Here is an 18,759-nt window from a genome sequence, read left to right on the forward strand (position 1 = left end):
GAGGACTCAACATTTTTCCGGATTGCCTTCCTTTCCCATTCCTGAAAATTCACTTTACTGTGGCGAGCTGCAAAGCTTTTCCCATACATGCCTAGGTCTGAAAGGATGTGTAAAATACTGTAGCCTGTCTTTCCTTTACAACCACTGTTCTGTGTGTAAGCCCTCTGGAATCTTTCTGACTGTCTCAAATAGGAAACGTTGAATGTCTATGCCATTTGCTCACAACTGGACAAGCAATGATGTCAATGGGTCCAGTGTGACTGGACTGCCCACGATAGTGGTGGATAGCCTCAAAATACCACGGACGCCTCCTTTTCTTACGGCAGCGGGCCACAAGAGATTTCAGTGAGCTACATGGATAGTACAACTGGTGTAATACAGTTGAGAAAGAGCTGTCAGTTTTGTTTTTCCACTTTCCTAGGTATTTATTTCTGAACTCCTTTCTTAGCATCTGTTTTTCCTTTGCCTTTCCCGTTTCTGAGATCCTGCTTACCTGCATAACTGATACAAAGCAATCTCTTACTCTGAATGAGTATTGAGACCACATGGTATGGTTACTGGTATGGAGAGCCCCTGTTATAGACACTATTGTATCCGACTTTGTAAATCATAGAACAAAAGGTTCTCATTTTATTCCCTCCCAATGCCTAAGTACGTGAATCCAGAATATTAGGTTAGGCATTAATGACACAGTGAGCAGGAGATGATTTGAAAGTCATTTCCCTTTCCCTCTCTTATTAGTCTGCTGCCATGGCTGATGTACTGCCAGCATTGTAAGAAGCGGATCTCACGCATTCCCCATAGCTACTGATAAATCCAAGATCCCTGGGAGTGAATGTACATGCATAGTGAGCATGTATAACACTCTGAGGAACTTGGCTGTTTATTTCTCTGTTTAAAGGAAAAAGGCTTTCTCAAACCAAAAAAGAAAATTGTTGGACGGATAAACTTCTAATGGGTATACGATGGAAAAGCTTTTTGTTTTTAAACCTGCACAAAACATAACCTTCCATGCTTTTGGATGCTACACTCTGAAGTGGTGTATTTGTTTAAAGGCTTGAACACTCACACCAGAGCTGCTAGATGAAACCTAAGTACCATCAGAGAGGATCTAGTCCAGCCCAAAGCAAAAAACCACTGTGCTTCTGTGATGCGTTTCTAAGAACTCCAGTGTTGATAGGAATGATTGACCAGTTTTCAGATTGATGGGATAACTTTTTTGGGGCAATAGGGAAGTCATCCCTTCCTTTTACTTTGGGGGCTATATTTTATCCTGTGTTTTACTGTAGTAGTTGATAGCTGAGACTGAATTCCTGTTTTATTCCAGCTTTGTCAAATGAAGTTGCATGCAATCAGCTCCCCATGGAATCCACCAAAAATTCTGCCGTCTCAGAAGCTGATGACAGGCTTCTCTGTGAGTAGAAACAGCTAAGTACTGAAGTTCTGATTGTCGGTATTTACTTGGGAGTGAACTATCCTGCTTTTCAGAGGCACCTGAAAAGGTTCTTATTTTCCAATTTGATGCATGTTGATGTATGTTTGAAAGTAAAATTATTGTACAGATTTTTTCAACATGGTTCCAAAAAGATATGTGTGTTCTTCATGGTATGTGTGCTGCGTAACCACTAGCTGTCATATAGAAACACTCCTATGACTGCTGCTTCAGTTTTACTAAAAGGTGTCTTGGGTTTCTAGAAAGCCAGAGGTGGGGGAAGGAAGTGGAACAAAATTAAAATAGACCAAAACAAAATAACACAGTACAGCATGTTATCAGCATTCTGTATAATGAATTTAAGAAACAGACGTCTGCACGGTGTGTGTCAGTATCACCAGCTGCTGGGAAATGTAATTAATTGATCCTATCACAAAAGTGCTTTCCTAATTACATGGAAAACAGTCTTGTGAGTGGTACTCAGAGGGTTCGTCTGCTGTCCTGTTGAGTGCTGTGCAATATGCTTGTATGTTCAGTCCTTCCATTAGAAGCAGGACTGTGATCCAAACAGCACGTATGGACACCTCCCTCTATATATAGCCAACACGTGGACCTCTGGGACTCAGGAATTTTTAGGCTCAGGAAGAAATCTTGGGCCTGCTTTCTCGGGATCAAGCTTTCAACAAGTTACGCTTCAATCAGAACAGACGCTTGTAAAGATATTGTCTGCTCTATTATAGGTTTTCTCCTTTTGCTAGGGGTTGCTCTCCCTGTAATTCTTGAGATTGAGAAAAATGACATTCTTATGTAATAGATCTATTTGCATTTTTAATCAGTTTCCTTGAACAGCATGGTAAATTGTCCAAGGACACGCAAAGAAAGTAACAGGTTATGTGACTGAGACAAGCTTTAAAGATGTCTATTACTACTGCTTTAACACAAACCCATGCAATAAGGGAACTATACTTCTTCTTGTTTTTTATTATATATGGGTTTCATATGAATTAGATGAAGTTTTTCTTGGCCAAAATAAAAATTAAATTAAATTTCTGAATGGAGATGGCATTAACTGTGAAGTAAATAACAAATTTAAGATAAGAAAGAACAGTAGTTAATACGGAGAAGCCTGATATTTTTATTCATGTTTTATGGCTCAAGGGTGTAGTACTTAATGATTATTGCTTTCAGTGAGCATCACAGGTTCTTGGATCCTGCCAGGAAATTCTGAAGTGTATTAGGATTAAATAGATTGAATTAATAAAAGTATTTTCTAACCTATGGGCTAAATGTTTAGATGTTAGTATTACAAAAGCAGAAAGTTGCGAATAAGAACAGTAAATAATTCAAGTGGAGTGCCTCTGTCTTACCCATATATAGAAAATAAAAGAATAAAGATGATAGATGTATATATTTTTATATATATACACACACCCCCTTATATACATATTATAGAATGTTACCTATAGATTAGTCACAAAGAGACTTTTTTTTTTTTACAGAAGTACTTTTTTGATGTGCCCATTTAGTGACATGCTCAGACACGACTTCCCGATGTGAATGCTAACTGCATTTGGAAATCTACCTGTCAGCTTTGGAATTCCATCTAGCTCTGTCCTTTATTTCTGGGCAGCGGTGCTGCTCTGGATAACATGAGACTGAAGGAATGGCACACCATGGCATAGCTATTCCATGTTGGTGGGTGGTGGTGGGTTTTCTGTTGGTGCTGATCTCCTAACAGGTCTCCCTGTTACTCAGCAAAGCCACCACATGCTAGAGGTGTTTTGGCACTCGTCTTGTCTGAGACATTTCTGTGTCTGTGAAGTATATATAAAGTGACAGATGTTAGTGCCTCGCCGGATGACACTCTGCTCTCAAGTTCATCTGTGAACAGCAGATCAGTCTTTCCATTGAAAAATAATGAATTTTTCCTCTAGGCAATTTCTGACTTGTGTGCGCTTCTGTAAGCATTGCAAATGATCTGTTGGTTTTATGTTTTGGAGCCCTTAACTACTGTAATGTGTTCAGAGCGAACCAGTGACTATTCGACTCTATTTTGTCAGCTGTCATTGTTGTAGTGTTTTCTTATCAGCACTGAATTGACAGCGTTGCATTTAGGAAAAAATATATATGTTTACATTTACTAAAAAGAGTTTGTTGCCACTCGCTACTTACTTTATACACATCTTTATAGAAGGGCAGAAAATAATGCATACTTCTGTGCCATGTCAGTTGCTGGCAGGTTTTCATGTGATCCAGGCAAGATGCAGGATCATCAAAACTGATGTGTTCCCATTAAATCTTCCACAACCACATACAATATGTTTTCTTAGAGAAGAAAACAAACCACGTGTCTAGCTGTAATCTCTGCTGATTGGAATAGGAATTAAGAGCATAAGAACCTGAGGTCTTGGCTGAATTCAGGTCTTGTGTATCCTCCCATGCCTGTTAGCTGTAGCCCTTCTGAATTCTCAATTAGAAACTCGTAATCTTTCATGCTCCATGGATCTGACTCGAATCCTGCTCTACTTAATAGACTACGCTCAATCCTACAGAGTGCTTGTGTTGGGGGAGCGCTGGGACTCCCCTGTACAGCCAGGCAGGGGGTTGTGACAAGCGGGGACCTGCAGACCAAGCAGCAGTGGCAAGGGCCTGCTGTCTGCATGGTGCATCTTTCAGAGGGTTTCCCTTTGGATTAGCTCGTCCCCCCCATGCGTCCAGATGCCCATTACGGGATGGAGTGTGCTAGGCTCACTCTCGAAACTCACTTTTTGGTTTACTTTCATCTGCAGTATATTGCCAGTAGCTGTTAATCTGCTCCCCCTGTTGTAACTTCTGGTCTTTTTGCAAAATTGCAGCTATGTTCTTCTGAGTACAGTGCTGTGTTAACTTAAAAACCCCAACTCTGCAAATATTTCTGGCAGGTAATTTGTGACAGCAGTATGTGACCCGTCCTATTTGTACCATGTAGAATAGAGGTCTAAAAGTAATTTTCCCCCTTAGATGTTGCTAGTTATAAAATGGATATGTTAAAAGGAAGGTTTCAGAGTTAAATGAAGTTAACAAGTAAACATAACAAGCAAAAAGTAGGAATGGAAAAAGCTGAGATGGTTACATTGCCACATTTGCTAGTAAACAGCAGTTGCTGAGATTACAACACACTTCTGCTCATCAGAAATCCTCCAACTCATCTTTCAACTTATTTGCAACAAATCTGGTTCTAAAACAAATGGCTAAAACTATCTGCACTGTTGACAAAAGTTACGCTACGACTCCTTTAAATACACTGGATATCTCTGATGTGACAGTAATTCTTACCTCTCCCCTGCCCAAGTATTATTTTAATTAGCTGGCAGTTTGATTATTTCCATTAACATCTCCAAACGCAGAGGGTCTGGCCAGCAGAGCTGCCAGTGTCTAATTGTTTCCAGCAATGGTGACTGCCTTTTTATTTATTTATTTTTCCTCCCTCTCCCCCTTCAGCTGGCATTTCAGAGCAGCAGCCTTCACAATACATTAGCTTAATGCATTTTGAGCTCGACCAAATCTTCCGTTTGCACTACTGCTGATATTTGTGTACTCTGCTACTTGGAATCAACATGCAGTATAAATGATTTAGACATATGAATAAATAAACCTCTAAATATCCATATCCTTGCAACAGCAAAACCAGATCAAATCTCATGTTCGGAATAGTATATTGCTACAAAGACTGATTTGGGCAGCAAATGGATTCGCATTCATAGGATGTTGTGTCATGCTTTAGGAAAGTGAAGGGTAACTCACTTGAGCATGTTAGTTTGATGGACATGTAGTCTCTGCCACAGTCCTTCTTGTAGTGACAGCGCAGCCAGTTTAAGAGGCAGAGTCCGTCACCGCACTGTAGTTCTTCCTTTTTACATGGCAGAATGCTCTGTTCATCTGGAAGGAGGAGAAACAATAGATGACTTTGCAGAACAAGCAACTTCTTCCTGAGCAACAAAGCCACGTGTCTACTGAAAGTCAAGTCGTCCTGCTTTTGAAAGCCCTGGGGTGGATGAAAACACTCTCTCCTCTTTGTCAGATGTGAAAAGGGTCTCACGCTCAAACAAATATGTCCCACGCTGTTCTTGCTGATCACTTAAATAGTGTTTGAGACAGATGAGGTCTAGGTGAAGCATACTAAAGAAATCGCAAGGTACCATGTCTCGGAGGCACCCAGCCTTCTGGCTGACTTACATGCTTTAACATCCAAAAGAAAACAATCCATCTTTGCCCCAGTTTAACATACAAAATGGACAAATGAGGGGAAGACAGACAGATGTGCTATCATGCATAAACTTGAAAGACTGGATTAAGGTCTGCTTAACTGTAAATGTAGTGCTCTGTCAATCCCTTCCCAGTTTGACAATTAAGGGGTAGGAACTCAGTTTGATAGAGCGGGGAAGGATTTTTGAATAATCTTAATAAAGTAAATTTATGGAAACAAACTCAGGTTTGGTTTGCAGAGACATTAAATCCTATATAGTATGGTCTGCAGCCAGATCTTTGGCTCCTCGGTTGAAAGGCTGAAGCCACTTCCCAGGACTACTGTTGATTCTTGGGGGCTGAGTGGAAAACTGAATCATCTCTGCCTTGAGAGGGGGAAAAAGAGTAATTTTATCTTGTCCTTTGAGAGTGTACTATGGTCCCTTTTATCTTTATGCATACACACATGCATGAACAGAAATTTCCTGCTCTCAAAGGAGAGATGATACCAGCCTAAGCCCTGTAACTTAAGACAAGCAGAGTTTCAGGCCATGCTAATATTCACCTGTGCAAAACCCATTTTCACAAGAAATGGGAGTGCTGGAGGGAGATCATCGCTTGTCCTGTCTGCACAGGATCACCCAGGGGTGCTGGGGGCGAGAGCGGTCTCCTCAAACGCAGAACCAGCGAGTGCAGTGCTGAGCTTTCCCTGGCTGCTCCAAATAGCCGGTTGGCTATTTTTTTTTTTTTTTTAAACATTAACTGCACAATACAAAATATCCCATGGAATGCTAGAGACCAGACATACCATCTAAAACACACTGAGCCAATCACTGAAAATAGAACTTGTTAACATAAATGTATTCCAGTTTGTTAGGTTAAAAATCTGGTAACATACTGTAAGGAACAAACAAATTCATGGAGATCAGGAAGTCAGAAAATTATCCAGGAAAAGAGGAGGGAAAAAGGTCCTACTTTATTCAAAGAAGGTATTTTTTCCCCCCACATTTCACCAGTAGTGCTATTGAAAGTGGGCTTGTTTTGATTCCAGTAACGAGAAAGAGAAGTAAAACGGAAAATAGTTCATTAGTGACAGAATAAAAAGTTTTTAGGTTTGGCGAGGAAGACCTTTGTGCAGAAAGACTTTTTGGAAATCAGCTTTACATTTCCTTAGAGTACAAGAGCTGTATTCAGGTTACTTTTTGTGAGCAATCTAAAACATTAAAAGTGCAGGCAAATAAAAGTTCAAGCCCAACTTGGAAAACACTAGCTCTTGAAAGTAAAGGCACAGAGGGCTACTGTGCAAGTCGGCACCCAACAGAAGACAGGCAATTCTGCTACATCATGTTTTTGTTTGCTCTCCAATATTTTTAATTTGGAGCCTTTTTGTCGTCCTTTGTAGCTGCAAAATCATGCAGTTTGGAGTTAATTGTTGATGATTTCCAATTCTCCACACAGCTGCTCCAGTGGAAGATGTCAGTACCCCCAAATGCATTTATACACATCACCAGCGTTGACAGCATACTGTTGTAGTAAATCTTAGAGTGTACACTTCTACCTGGCAGCTCAGCAATCTGGATCATAATCACATTCATCAATAATCAGATCATATTGTTTTCTACTGTCAGAACATCTCGCAGTATGTTTCCTAAATGGCTACTGTATTTCTGGTAGGTGTCTCAGACAATTTTGGGGGTAAAATGGCATATAATTCCCAGCAATTACAGTTCTGGGGATTCCTGTCTGGGTTTTTTGGGGGTTTTGTTTTTTGGGATGGTTTGGTTTTTTTGAGTTAAAATATTATAGAAGCAGCAGCTAAGCAATAATTACTTTGTGGTACCAAATGTAGTCATTGTCTAAATGGCAAGAACTTTTGTTAACTTCAGACTGGTTACACAGTCATTACAAATATCAAAAAGGAATTCACCTGCACGAAAGTGATGCAGAAGGAAAAATTAATGTATTAGCAAATTTATTAGAGTAATTGGCCCCGGTATGGATCTCATGTATTTATATCTTCCATAAAATCTGTTTAGTTTGCCATCTCATTTGAAGTTGCCATAATTATTTCAAACCTTTTTTAACTTGCTCCAGTCTACACCTTTTCATATCTTTCTTCTTCAGTATTCCCGTTTTTACTAGTTCAACACAATTCTCCCCTATCGCTGTCTACGATTTCACCACTTTTTGGATGAAAGAAAGTTTTCTACAGTTCCTGCAACATAAAATTCCTGTTTTACTTTTCACTCTTTCCTGGCTCTACTTTGAAGGTCACTCAAAGATAAACGCCTCTTCTCTATCGTCCAGAAAGTAATGCTCCGCTTTCTGTTTCTGCAAGTTGTTGTTGAACTGTGTAAGTCACCGTGGGATATGGTCTTTGTGAAAACGCTAGAAAACCACTATGATGTTTTATTATCTTCAGAGAGAACCATTAAGATTGTAGGCTATAAGAAATTATATGGGCAGATCCAATCTTTTTTGGACTGAAAAGCAAGTGGGGGACAATGATCGTTAAAAAGGCAAGACGTGCAAACCTATGCTATAAAGCTGTATTTCCCAGATGTAGCAGGAGCAAATTAGGTCTTTTGTGAGTTCAGATGATACAAATCTCTCTGTTCTCAAGGGGAGCTGCAAAATAACTGAAAAACTCATGAGGACTAAAAATATGTAAATGCTTTTTTGAGGAAGAAACGTGAGGCAGAGGCTGTAGGCAAGCAGCAGGCAGGGCCGGAGGTGGGCAGCGCCGGAGGTGGGCAGCGCATTCCCTCTGATACTAATGAAGCAAATAACAGTGTTTAAGTTCTGTGCAATAAAAAGTCTTTTGAGACAGATAGTTTCATTTCTGAGAAAATGCGTTACTTTCCAAGATGATGCTTCTATCTTAGTAGAGGCTAGCACAAAGTACTTTGTTTTTTAAAGTATATTTTAGACTGAGGTAAAATTGATTTGTAAACAATTTTTACTACAGGTGGCAAGGAGCTCCCAAAGTCTCTTTCCAAGAAGCCCTTCCCAGTTCTGAGCCCACCCATTCCCAAACGGAGCGTGCCATGCAACAGCGTGCTGGTGGTTTTCAGGCTTTGCATTCTAAATCAGCACACATTTGAATGTATCTGTGAAGTGAAAATTAGTAATTTAAGAACATCAAAATGATCACAGCAAATTTAGGTTAAGGTGCAATATTATATAAATGTGATGCATAAAATTAATCCACAAGTTGGAAAGTAACCTGCACCATTAAAATACACATAATAGTTTACAGCTATTGTACATTATACAATTTTTTATTTTCCTACGTTAGTAATACCACTTTTTTTTATTCAAATGCCCATTGAATTATATATCTGTTAAAGTGGGTACATGCTTCTCACATCAGCCACTAAGTCTGACAGTGCCCTGATCATCCCCCAGCAGGAATGATTCTTTGCAACGTAACCCTTTGCACTTTGTGACAATCGTAGTCCTTATTCTTGCCTGCAGCCTAGCTTTGAAACCTTCATTGCCAGCTGCGGGAAGGTGGTGGTGGTGAAGGATCCTCCAGTGACACAGAGATGATTTAACAACTCCTGAGCTTGGTGAGAGGATGAGAAAATAAACAACACCTGGCACACGCTGGTTTGATGTTTAATGCTTGTCTGTGCTTAGGTGATTTAGGTGAGCATGACACAGAAACCTGCGCAAAACACAGTATAAGGAAGAGAGATTCTTATCTCTCTGGTGACTTCTTGTGCCCCTCAATTCCTTAATATTTTTGCACTGATGGCAACTAAAGAAATGTACAATAACCTTAAATTAGAGGACAGACACAAGATGTCTTTTCTGTACCATTAAGGTACCTTGATACTACATTTAGCCCTGCACTTTACCATGCTGTCCTTTGCTGCATTTGGGAATCATAGTTTTACATGTTTGAAAATCTGGGAAAAATTCTTATTTCTACCTCTCTATAGATGCTCCAGCACTCCTGAAGCATGAGCTTATGTCTCCAACTTTGGGAAAATTTCCAATTTATGGCTTGCTTAATTCAGTAGAAAAACTGTATTTTTTTTTTTATCAGAAGCACAGAAATGTAGCTCTGAATATAGCTTCCCCCCCCCCTTTTTTTTATTTTAGGCTTCTCTTCAGTTTTTAGACATCTTTGAGGTTGGCTAATAGGATCAAGTTGCAAAAGCACAATTTCCAGTCACGTCATTTAGGATTGTGCTGTTCTAAAAGCAAGTGTGTATATGCAAAATCTTTGTTGGTGGTATTCTGATTTTGTGTTCTCCCTAAACATTGGGACAGTTTCTGCTTGGGACTGATGCTAAGCAATGTGCTGTACAGCATGTACCCCAGCGCACAATAGCATGAACACGTCGTAACTGCCTTTTCAATCTGTTATTGAATGTCTCATATTCTTTCTAAAGGAACACCTGATTCCACAAATGTGTTTAGCGCGGGGAGAGTGATTATTAGTGTAGTTTAACACACTCTTCAAATAATGCATAAAAGTCCTCCCCAGTAGCTGCTCTCTGCTCTGTGCAGTGTGTGAGTTCTCTCTTGAGCATCACGTTCTGGGCCAAGCAAGAAATTGCCCTGGATTCACGTTCCTCTCCCAGTGTGTCTCTGAGGCAGAGTTATAATTACAATACCAGATGACTAGATGTTGTTGGGCTACTTGTCAACGTGGCACCTGCAATAAACCAGGAATCTTAATTTGTCATTCAGAGCTTTTATTGTCTGCTCAAGTCTGCAGGGTATTTACATTTGTTTGCTGAAGAGGCAGGTTTCAGGGCAATACATTAAGATGACAACAAGGAAATGTGGTTTACAAATTTCTGAAAACTCTAGTATCTTCTGTTCTGCTTTGGGCTTTCTATGACCTCCTTTTTTAATGAAGTCTTGTACTCCTTGCCAGTTGTTTGGGCCAGTGGCTTGCTCGTGTACTGTGTGTGTTTCGAGGATGAAAATGGCCGTTGTGTACCTCAGTAGTCTGACTTATAAATAATCATAAATGGGGAGCATTTAGCCCAAAATATTGAACTCTTCTAATAAAAGGAGATGGTTGTGTGGATTAGAAGCAAAGTTGCATGTGAGGTTGTCCTAGTAAGAACTGGCCTTCCAACTGGGACCAAACAGCTCCAATCTGCGGGGTGCTCTGCCATGTACTGTATTGCTCTTTCCCTGAGAGGGCCTAGGATCTCTTTTGTAAAGCTCGACTCTTTAAGATCCTGAATCCTTGCTGTAGAAATCCCTGATTTAACCCATTCTGTAAGTTGGGGCCTGTTTTCAGTGTTTAAAAATCAGAAGCAGCCTATTACATGATTTAGAGTGATTCAGAAAGCTGTTCTACTGACTGTTTAACTTTCTGATGCAAAAAATGTCATTTCTGTGTATCTCTTGGGTTCCCCAGTGGAAGGGAGATCCACCTGTATTTGTGATCTAACTAGAAAAACATTACAGGCCAGCTGCAGTTACTTTTCTATCTTAATTAAGTGGGAACGGAAAGTTGAGGTTAAATGTAACTTCGGAATATTTCTCTCTAAGCCTGATGGACAACAGGTTGTCTGCAGACAATTAATTCAGCTACATAAAATAAGCATATGAAAAAGTAAAAGCAGAATAAATGTTCTGGAAATTATCTTGCAGCAAGTCTGTTCCTTCACCCCCAAGAACAAAGACAGTTATGGGATTGGACAAAGATGGAAAAAAAAAAAAAAAGCTGCTACAAGAGAGAATAGCTGGTGCAGTATCTTGTTGGCAAAAGTCAGCGCCAAGGAATGGACAGATACCAGTCCAGGAGCCAGGAGAGCCTGGCTTTCTCCTGAAGTTGCTATGTAATCTAAGGCAATTAATTTTTCTGCCAGCCTCTTTTTCTCTTCCCACCTTTTGTGTTATCTAGACACCTGCAATCAGGAAGGACAGGGCGAGTTATTCTGTGTAGAGCCTAGCATGATAAAGCTTCAGTCTTAGTTCGGTCTTTTAAGTAGAAATAATCCTGTAGCAATTTTGCAGCTAATTCAAAATAAAGCTAGGATGCCGAAAACCTGTAAAGATCAGACGTTCACAGAGCTGCTTAATCCAGAGTTGGATTAATTGCCAACAGGAGATATCCAAAAGTAAAAAAAAAATTTAAAAACTGCATGTATTTCACTATTTCTTTTTATAATGCTTCTAATGAAGAAAGAAAACAATTGCTTAAAGGAAAATCCTCATTTTAATGATAGAAGTAAAGGAATTAACATGCTCGCAACTAAAAACAGCAATTAGAAGATAAGGAACTTAGAATTAAAGAAGCCAAAGAAACGAAGTGTCATAGAAGCGGTATCTGCATTAACAATAGACAGTGATCAAGTGGCTTTGGCTGGAATGTCCTCCAGTGAATTACCTTCACACAGGTCCTTGAAGACCGTAGGTGTCTCAATGTCATATAATGTCATTATTTTTAAAAAACAGTCCGAGGGAGTTCTAGCAAGATATGTGTTACGTCTTGGAGCCAAAACCACTGTTTGCATAAATGCTGCCAGAGCCAACTGAATTGCCTGCTTCTGCCAGCTCTGAATTTGAGGCCAAATTTCCAAAGCATCTGAGGATAAAAAAATCTTAAGTAGGATTTACAAAAGCTCATAATCAATTAGGTGTCCACCTCTCCTTGAAAGGTGTTCTGCATAAAGGTGTCTGGGCACCTACTGCATTTTTAGGTGCTTGAATATATAGCTCCAATACCATCACTGTAGAATAATGAAATGTCAGACTGCAAGAAGTAATAGCGCTCAGCACCTCTAAAACATACCTCCCCCCTGCTCTTCTCCGAGAGGCTGCTCCATGTATGGCTGCCTGTACCGGTTTGTGAAATCCCCTTCAAAAACTGAAGATACATTTCTGTTTCTTTGATAGGGAGCAGGACTCTAAGCTGTATTTTTGCATATGAATGAATTCTAATCTATTATTCTCTCCGCTAAAAAAAACGCCAAAACTAGTCAGGAATGGGAGGTAGGAGTTGGGAGAAGCTGCTGAAACTAAAGCATTAAGTCAGTAGTTACAGTGGAAATGAGCGATTTGGAGTTGTCAGCCTACATCCTCGTAACCGAGGATGAGAAATTGTCAGGCTTGGAGAGAAATTGATACCTTCCAAGTGCAGATTCCGGTCTCATAAATGAAAAGGTGAAAAAATCATTCTTTATGTAATGGATGGTTTCAAGCCATCATAAAATAAATTGATGGCAGAAAGATACTGAGCAGGATATGATTTATTAAGGGAGAAGAAGAAAGAATTCTGAGGTGTGGTTCTGGAGGCATTTGAACATCCTTCCTTTCTGCGCAGCTGGAGTCGTTAAAGCCTGAAGTGCAGTGTGGAAAGCTGTAGGGAGATACAGGTTATGTCTCTATGGAAAGGGATACGGGAGCCTCTTTGGTGCCTTCAGCAAACATCCATGCTTTGAGGAAAAAAATCAGTGAGGGAAAATAAAGAGCAGATTATTCCGGGGATTAAACTTTGCTGTGCACTTAGAGAAGGAGGGCAAGTGCAGTGTGTGTTTCCCTCCCCCCCTGGCATCACAGACCTACATGGCTTCTGGCATTCTCTGTTAGAGAAGAGAGAGACTGGTAATGGGTGGCAGGTGTTGGTGCTGTGATCACTGACACTTCTCAAGGCAAGTGCAAGGGAATATACTGCTGTGGGTGCAGAAGTCCTGGTGCAGATCCATTAGTCTGTCTCTTAAACTTCCCGGCATAACGTACTCCCTGCAGGACACCAGCTCACAGCGAAGCTGTCACTCACAGGCCTGAAACCATCTCTTGTCTTTCTGTATGTCTCCAACCAGGTGCAGCCAACAGAACCACTGTGAGATACTGGCACATACCCCAAATCACCCAGTTTCCTCACCCGTTTGAACTGAGGCACTGGGCTCCACCTCTGCGTGGGAATGTGAAGTTAAGTTCGTTGAGCACTGGCCTCTAGACAACCGCGTTAAACTGGCTGAGTTTGGAGACTGCTCTGGGGAAAAATACAGGATTTGCCATCAAGAACAAGAGCTGCAGATTCCATAGTCTGTAGCAGCGGAGAGAGCGTTTTATTCTTGCTGTATACAGAAAGATTTCCTTGTTTATGAGTAGAAGTTTATTCGACCTTCCACCGTCGTCCTGGGGTGTGGGAGTGGAGCTGGCAGGTCTGTAGTCAATGGCAGCACAGCTGGCAGCCAGCAGTGCTGTCACTGTGCGGGAGCCGAGGGACAGCATCCAGAGCAGCCACTCCAGGGGTTGCTGGGTTCAGGATCAGCATTCCCTGCACTTTCCCTTTGCAGGAAGTATGTCCCTGTGCCTGGCTTAGGTGGGTTTTCATGCAGGAAGAGGTGTGCCGCAGCATGAACGCTTTTATTCCTTCTTCATTTTGTGAGATAATTCTGCTTAGTAAGAGTAAGCTTGTAAGAGCTATAAAGGTTATAACACAGGAATCTTAATGCTCGATTTTAAAACACTGTCTGCATATTTTATAGTTTTGTTTTTCCTGATTCATGCATCCAAATGAACGTTTTGCATATCTCTGGCCATTCCTTCTGCTCTTAGATGGAACAGCAGGGACATAGTTCAATACAGTTATTGTAAAGATTTACTAATATTTAAATACATAACTATATGGTCACCTAATAGTTGTAAAATAACTGTATTTTTGTAACAGCTGGTACGTATTGGCTAGCTGGATAATTGATTGAAAAATCAGTTGGTTTGTTTGCTGAGATGAATCTCAGCAGTGCTGGGGAGGAGGCAGCGGCGTGCAGGGAGGGAAGGCAGTTTGGGCAGACCCGTTTATCTGCCTTTTCGCTTCTCTGACAGTTTTGGGACCCCTTCACTTAAGTATTAGAACCAGTGAGCAAGGTCTGTGACTGCTGATTTAATAATGATTTACACTCACTGTCATCAATATGTCCTAGAGATAATTTTGACTTTTTACTTCAAAAAACAAACATACCTGACCAAAAGCTAAAAAGACTTCGCAAAGAAAACCCAGTGTCTCTCAGAATGAAATGATCTAAAGCAACAAAGCTAACTGCAAATTTTATTTCTGATCAGAGAAGTTCCATTAAATGCTGAAACTGTCAACCCACCGTGTTTCTGTGGTTGAAGTCGCTTAGCTCCATCCCCGAGTATTACCCTGCCCGAACTGGACCCCTTTGTCCTGTACAAGAGTAGGATTCTTGAGGCACAGCCGACCCTGTACGAGAAGCGCTGCAGCCCTGCTCCTGGGCCTTCCCACTTGCTTAGGAAATACAGTGTTGGGAGCGTGAACAGGTCTAGTCCCTGGGATACCTGAATTCTCTACAGCTGGAGAATCCACTGTACTCTCCTTCCTGGAGAAGTGCCTGCTCTGGTACATGCCACCAGCCTGGAATAACACCAGTCTCTTCCCATCTTCACTATAAAAGCACAATACAAGTCAGGGTTTGGTTTGGTTTTGGGTTTTTTTGGCTAATGCTCACCTGGTATTGTGTTAATGTTATCTGTCGGCGTCAGTAGAACATTTCACAGTCTAGGCATTGCAGTAATTAATCACGATAGCTCTTGCCTAGAAGGCCAGAATGCTGGGCCTGTCTGAACTGTACTTAGTGAAGACCAAAGTACAACAAAAATATCATCTTTAATTTTACAGAGATGTAGACGCCCATTTGGAAATTAGGGCAATACTCGGACTACTCTGAACTATTTGCTGCAACAGTTCTGTTACAAAACTCCACTTATCTAATGTTAATGCAATACAAAGTTGTCTTGCCACAAACAAGTGGTCTCTCTGGGAGGAACAACGGCAGGGAAAAATCCCAGCGTAAGGGTCAAGGAACATGAAAGCGAAGAATGGATAAAGAACTGTTATTCTGATATGAATCCCCAAACCAAACGTATACTGGCTACATACATAATGAAGTGCTATGAAATGCCATTTCATGCATAATGTGAAACCAACAGTTCTGAGGAAAAATAATCTAAACGGGATTTTTGCAATATTAAGCTGTAACAACGTAAGCACGTTACAAATATGTTTTTGCCAAGTCTACAGGCAATTCACTAATAAATGAGGAGACTGATGCATGTAGCTATACTAAAGTTAGCATTTCCAGTTTCCTGTCCCTTTTGTGTTGTTATTACATATTTTCTATGACTTAGGTGATGCTAGTTGGTCACCTACGTGGTAGGCAGAGGGTGAACAATTTGAATCAGTAGTTACCAATTTTGCACTTGCTCTTGAGCCCGACTTGAACATGGCTTTTGTAGGAGTTAAAGCATTACCAGGCAATCTGAAAGACACCGCTTTGCATTTCCTTGGTTTGGCACTGCCTTCAGCTTTCCCAACCAAAGTTATCCTAGTTACCAGAGTAATCTCGGGGTTCCATCCTACAAACGCCTGGTGTTGCCAGAAGCTGGTCTTGGCACTATTAGCAATTTCTCCAAGTTGGTAGGTTGTGGCAGCAAACGTGAAGCTCGATAATATTTCTAGTCCGTGAATGATAGCAGCTGCCTGACTTTGTTGTTCCTTCACGTACATTCCAAAGTAAATAAGTTAACTTTTTGCCCATTCTTTCTTTAAACTTCAGGTTTAATCATTCGATTTCTCACCTGTAATGGGGATCTTCACTTGAAAGTTGTTACCGAAGTCATAATCTTGTTAGAGAATTTCAGCGTAGCTTTTCTTGAGCTGCAGCACTTGCTCTGAGAGATGTCTCGGTTGTTTTAGTTGTTGTGCGTGTATTTTTATCATTATGCATTCTTTTATCTAAGAGACTGGACATGCTGCTCTGCTTCCCTGCATACCTGTGGGGTTCTGCCACAATGGGACCAGTGACGTGGGCAGAATTGGCTCCTATAATGTTTTATTTCCTTTTCAAAACATTTTCATGTAATAACTACTAAAGTCAGTCATAAAAAGGAAAGCAGAAGGAAGTCAAATGTCAGGAATTGTTTCATTTCAATGACTGGAAGTAATTTTTAACCACATTCGTTTCACTAGCAAGTGCCAAAATGATATAAATTTTGACTGATGTCATTGTGCTCCATTTGTGAATCAGTTTTAGCAGCTATGTGCTAATTTGTTGTTGTGGGAGAAAATGCTGAAAAGGAGGATTTTTTTTTTTTTTAAAAGGAATTATTGAATAACTTACACCTGACACTAAATTTTATGGTCCTCTATTTCAGACAGTTCTCTCACTCATTTCTATGAGTTTTGTCTGCATAAAGATCACAAGGGTTAAGTCCATTTGTCCATTTCTGTTAACTCACTTGTTTTCTTAGTCAGGAAGCTACTTGCTTTTTAATGGATTGATGTTTATCTGCTAGAGGACTTTGAATATAATATTCCTACAGCTGTACATGACTGCAGGGCATGCCATTACTGTAGTTTTAAAAAAAAGAATTACTACTACTTACAGAGATTGGAATAATTGCTGCCTATTCCAATACGGATGGAGCTTCCAGAGATGAGAGGAAGATGGAAGAAAAGAACTAAGGAGGGAAAAATGGGAAAAAAAAAAAAAAAAGCTACTTAATACAGTTTGTTTTTGTTTTGCAACCAGATGTCAGCTGAAGACACACTGTGGTGTTAACGTGCACCCCTGCGCTCTGGGGCAGGATTACATGTTTCAGGCTCAGAATATACGCGTGGGTGTAGCATGAATGGGGGTGAAAAACCAAACAAGTAATTGCTTCATACTTCCAGGAATCACTCCGGTTCAGGAAATGATATTATATATGACTTTAATGCCTCTTACATTCAAAAAGCCATGTATAAACAACAACGTGTTATATAAATATGCTAATTGTTGTTGTTAAGTCATTCACCAGTCTCTGAAGCAGGCACCTACCATTGTAAAGCAAAATAACTGTTTCCTAATTTGTTTAAGTGCCTCTTGAATACGTTAGGTGTGCATGTGTCAAACTGGGCTGGAATAAATTTATTCTAAAATTTGACACGCGTACTCCACCCCCATGCATTTCAGCTTTAATATTTATAACTTGCATTTCAAAGATTTATACTTGTAGGCAACAAAATGCACGCGAGCAAAACGTGTCCTAAATAACAAAATGTTTAGATTTCTTGAGAGGGGCTTCGCTCCTGCAGCTGCACACGAACCGCGAGCTGCTGCCGGGGGCCGGGAGCGGTACGGGGTCGGTGGGGGCTGGATTTCCCCCCGCTGGAGCGCGCCGTGCCCGGGGACGGTCCCGGTTCTGCCCCCCGCCAGCCCCCGGCGGGTTCCCCCCGCTTGCCCCGGCGCAGCCCGCGAGGGTGGTGGTGGTGGTAAATATGCTTTTTCCGCTTTTGGGAGGGGGTTCCCGAGTCCCACAAAGTTTCCGCGCCCCCCCGCGCCGTGTCGCGCCGCCGCCCGCCCCGGGGCCGAGCCCTCCCGGCTGCGGCCGCCCCCGCCCCGCCGGGCCCCGGGTGTGTGTGTGTGTGTGGGCTCCCGGCGCGGCTTCCCCCGCCCCATCCCGCCTTACCCCAGCACACGGCGGCGGCCGGTCTCTCCATGCGCCCCCGCCGCAGCTCCCCGGCGGCGGGCGGGCGGCCGGGCGGGCGCAGCCGCCGCCTCCTGCTGCGTGCGGGGCCCGAGCGGCGGCGGCCGTGGGCGGAGGGCGGGGGTAGGCGGGTGACCTCCGCCCCGCGGGGGCCGGCCGGAGCTCCCCTCCCCGGCCCGGCCTCCAGCCGCCGCGGGGGCGGGCGGCGGCCGCGGGGTGCTCGGCGCTGCACATGGAGGGGGGGCTGAGCCGGCCGTGGGGGGGGTGCTGGGCGCCTGGGGTATCCCCGGCCCCGCGCCCTCCCCTCCCTCTGCGGGCCCCGGGGAAAGGGAAGGGGCGCGTTCGGGACGCTGCGGGGCTTTGGTGCTTGGGTAAGGAGCTGTAGGCGGATAACGGCTGCGGAGAGGCGAGCCCAGCCCCGCACTCGGGCTGAAAGGCGGGGAGGGAGGGGACTGCCTGGGCATAAACCCGCGGGGACGGACGGGATTATCGGAGCGGGGCCGAGGAGATAACGCGCTGCGGCTGGATGGGGGCCAGGAGAAGGATGGAGTCCGAGTAAGAGCTAAAACCGCTTTACAACAGCAACATCTACTTGTAACCAGGGATCTTGGAAGCGTTTCTCATTGTGAATG

At 42.3% G+C, this 18,759-nt stretch overlaps 1 protein-coding gene across 1 annotated transcript in view; it reads right to left on the reverse strand.

Moving 5' to 3' along the window:
- The window catches only part of BEAN1 (brain expressed associated with NEDD4 1), a 57,746-nt gene extending 39,525 nt beyond the window's left edge, over positions 1-18,221 (reverse strand). Inside the window, exons 1-3 of the mRNA XM_054200674.1 lie at positions 18,110-18,221; positions 17,045-17,119; positions 5,216-5,350 (exon numbers count right to left, since the gene is read on the reverse strand). Coding sequence (XP_054056649.1) covers positions 5,216-5,350; positions 17,045-17,119; positions 18,110-18,140 — 241 coding nt within the window. The 5' untranslated portion in view covers positions 18,141-18,221. The remainder of the gene's footprint in view (positions 1-5,215; positions 5,351-17,044; positions 17,120-18,109) is intronic.
- Between the last annotated feature and the right edge of the window lie 538 nt (positions 18,222-18,759).

Source organism: Rissa tridactyla, chromosome 4 (assembly GCF_028500815.1).
Source record: "Rissa tridactyla isolate bRisTri1 chromosome 4, bRisTri1.patW.cur.20221130, whole genome shotgun sequence".
Taxonomy (NCBI): Eukaryota; Metazoa; Chordata; class Aves; order Charadriiformes; family Laridae; genus Rissa; species Rissa tridactyla.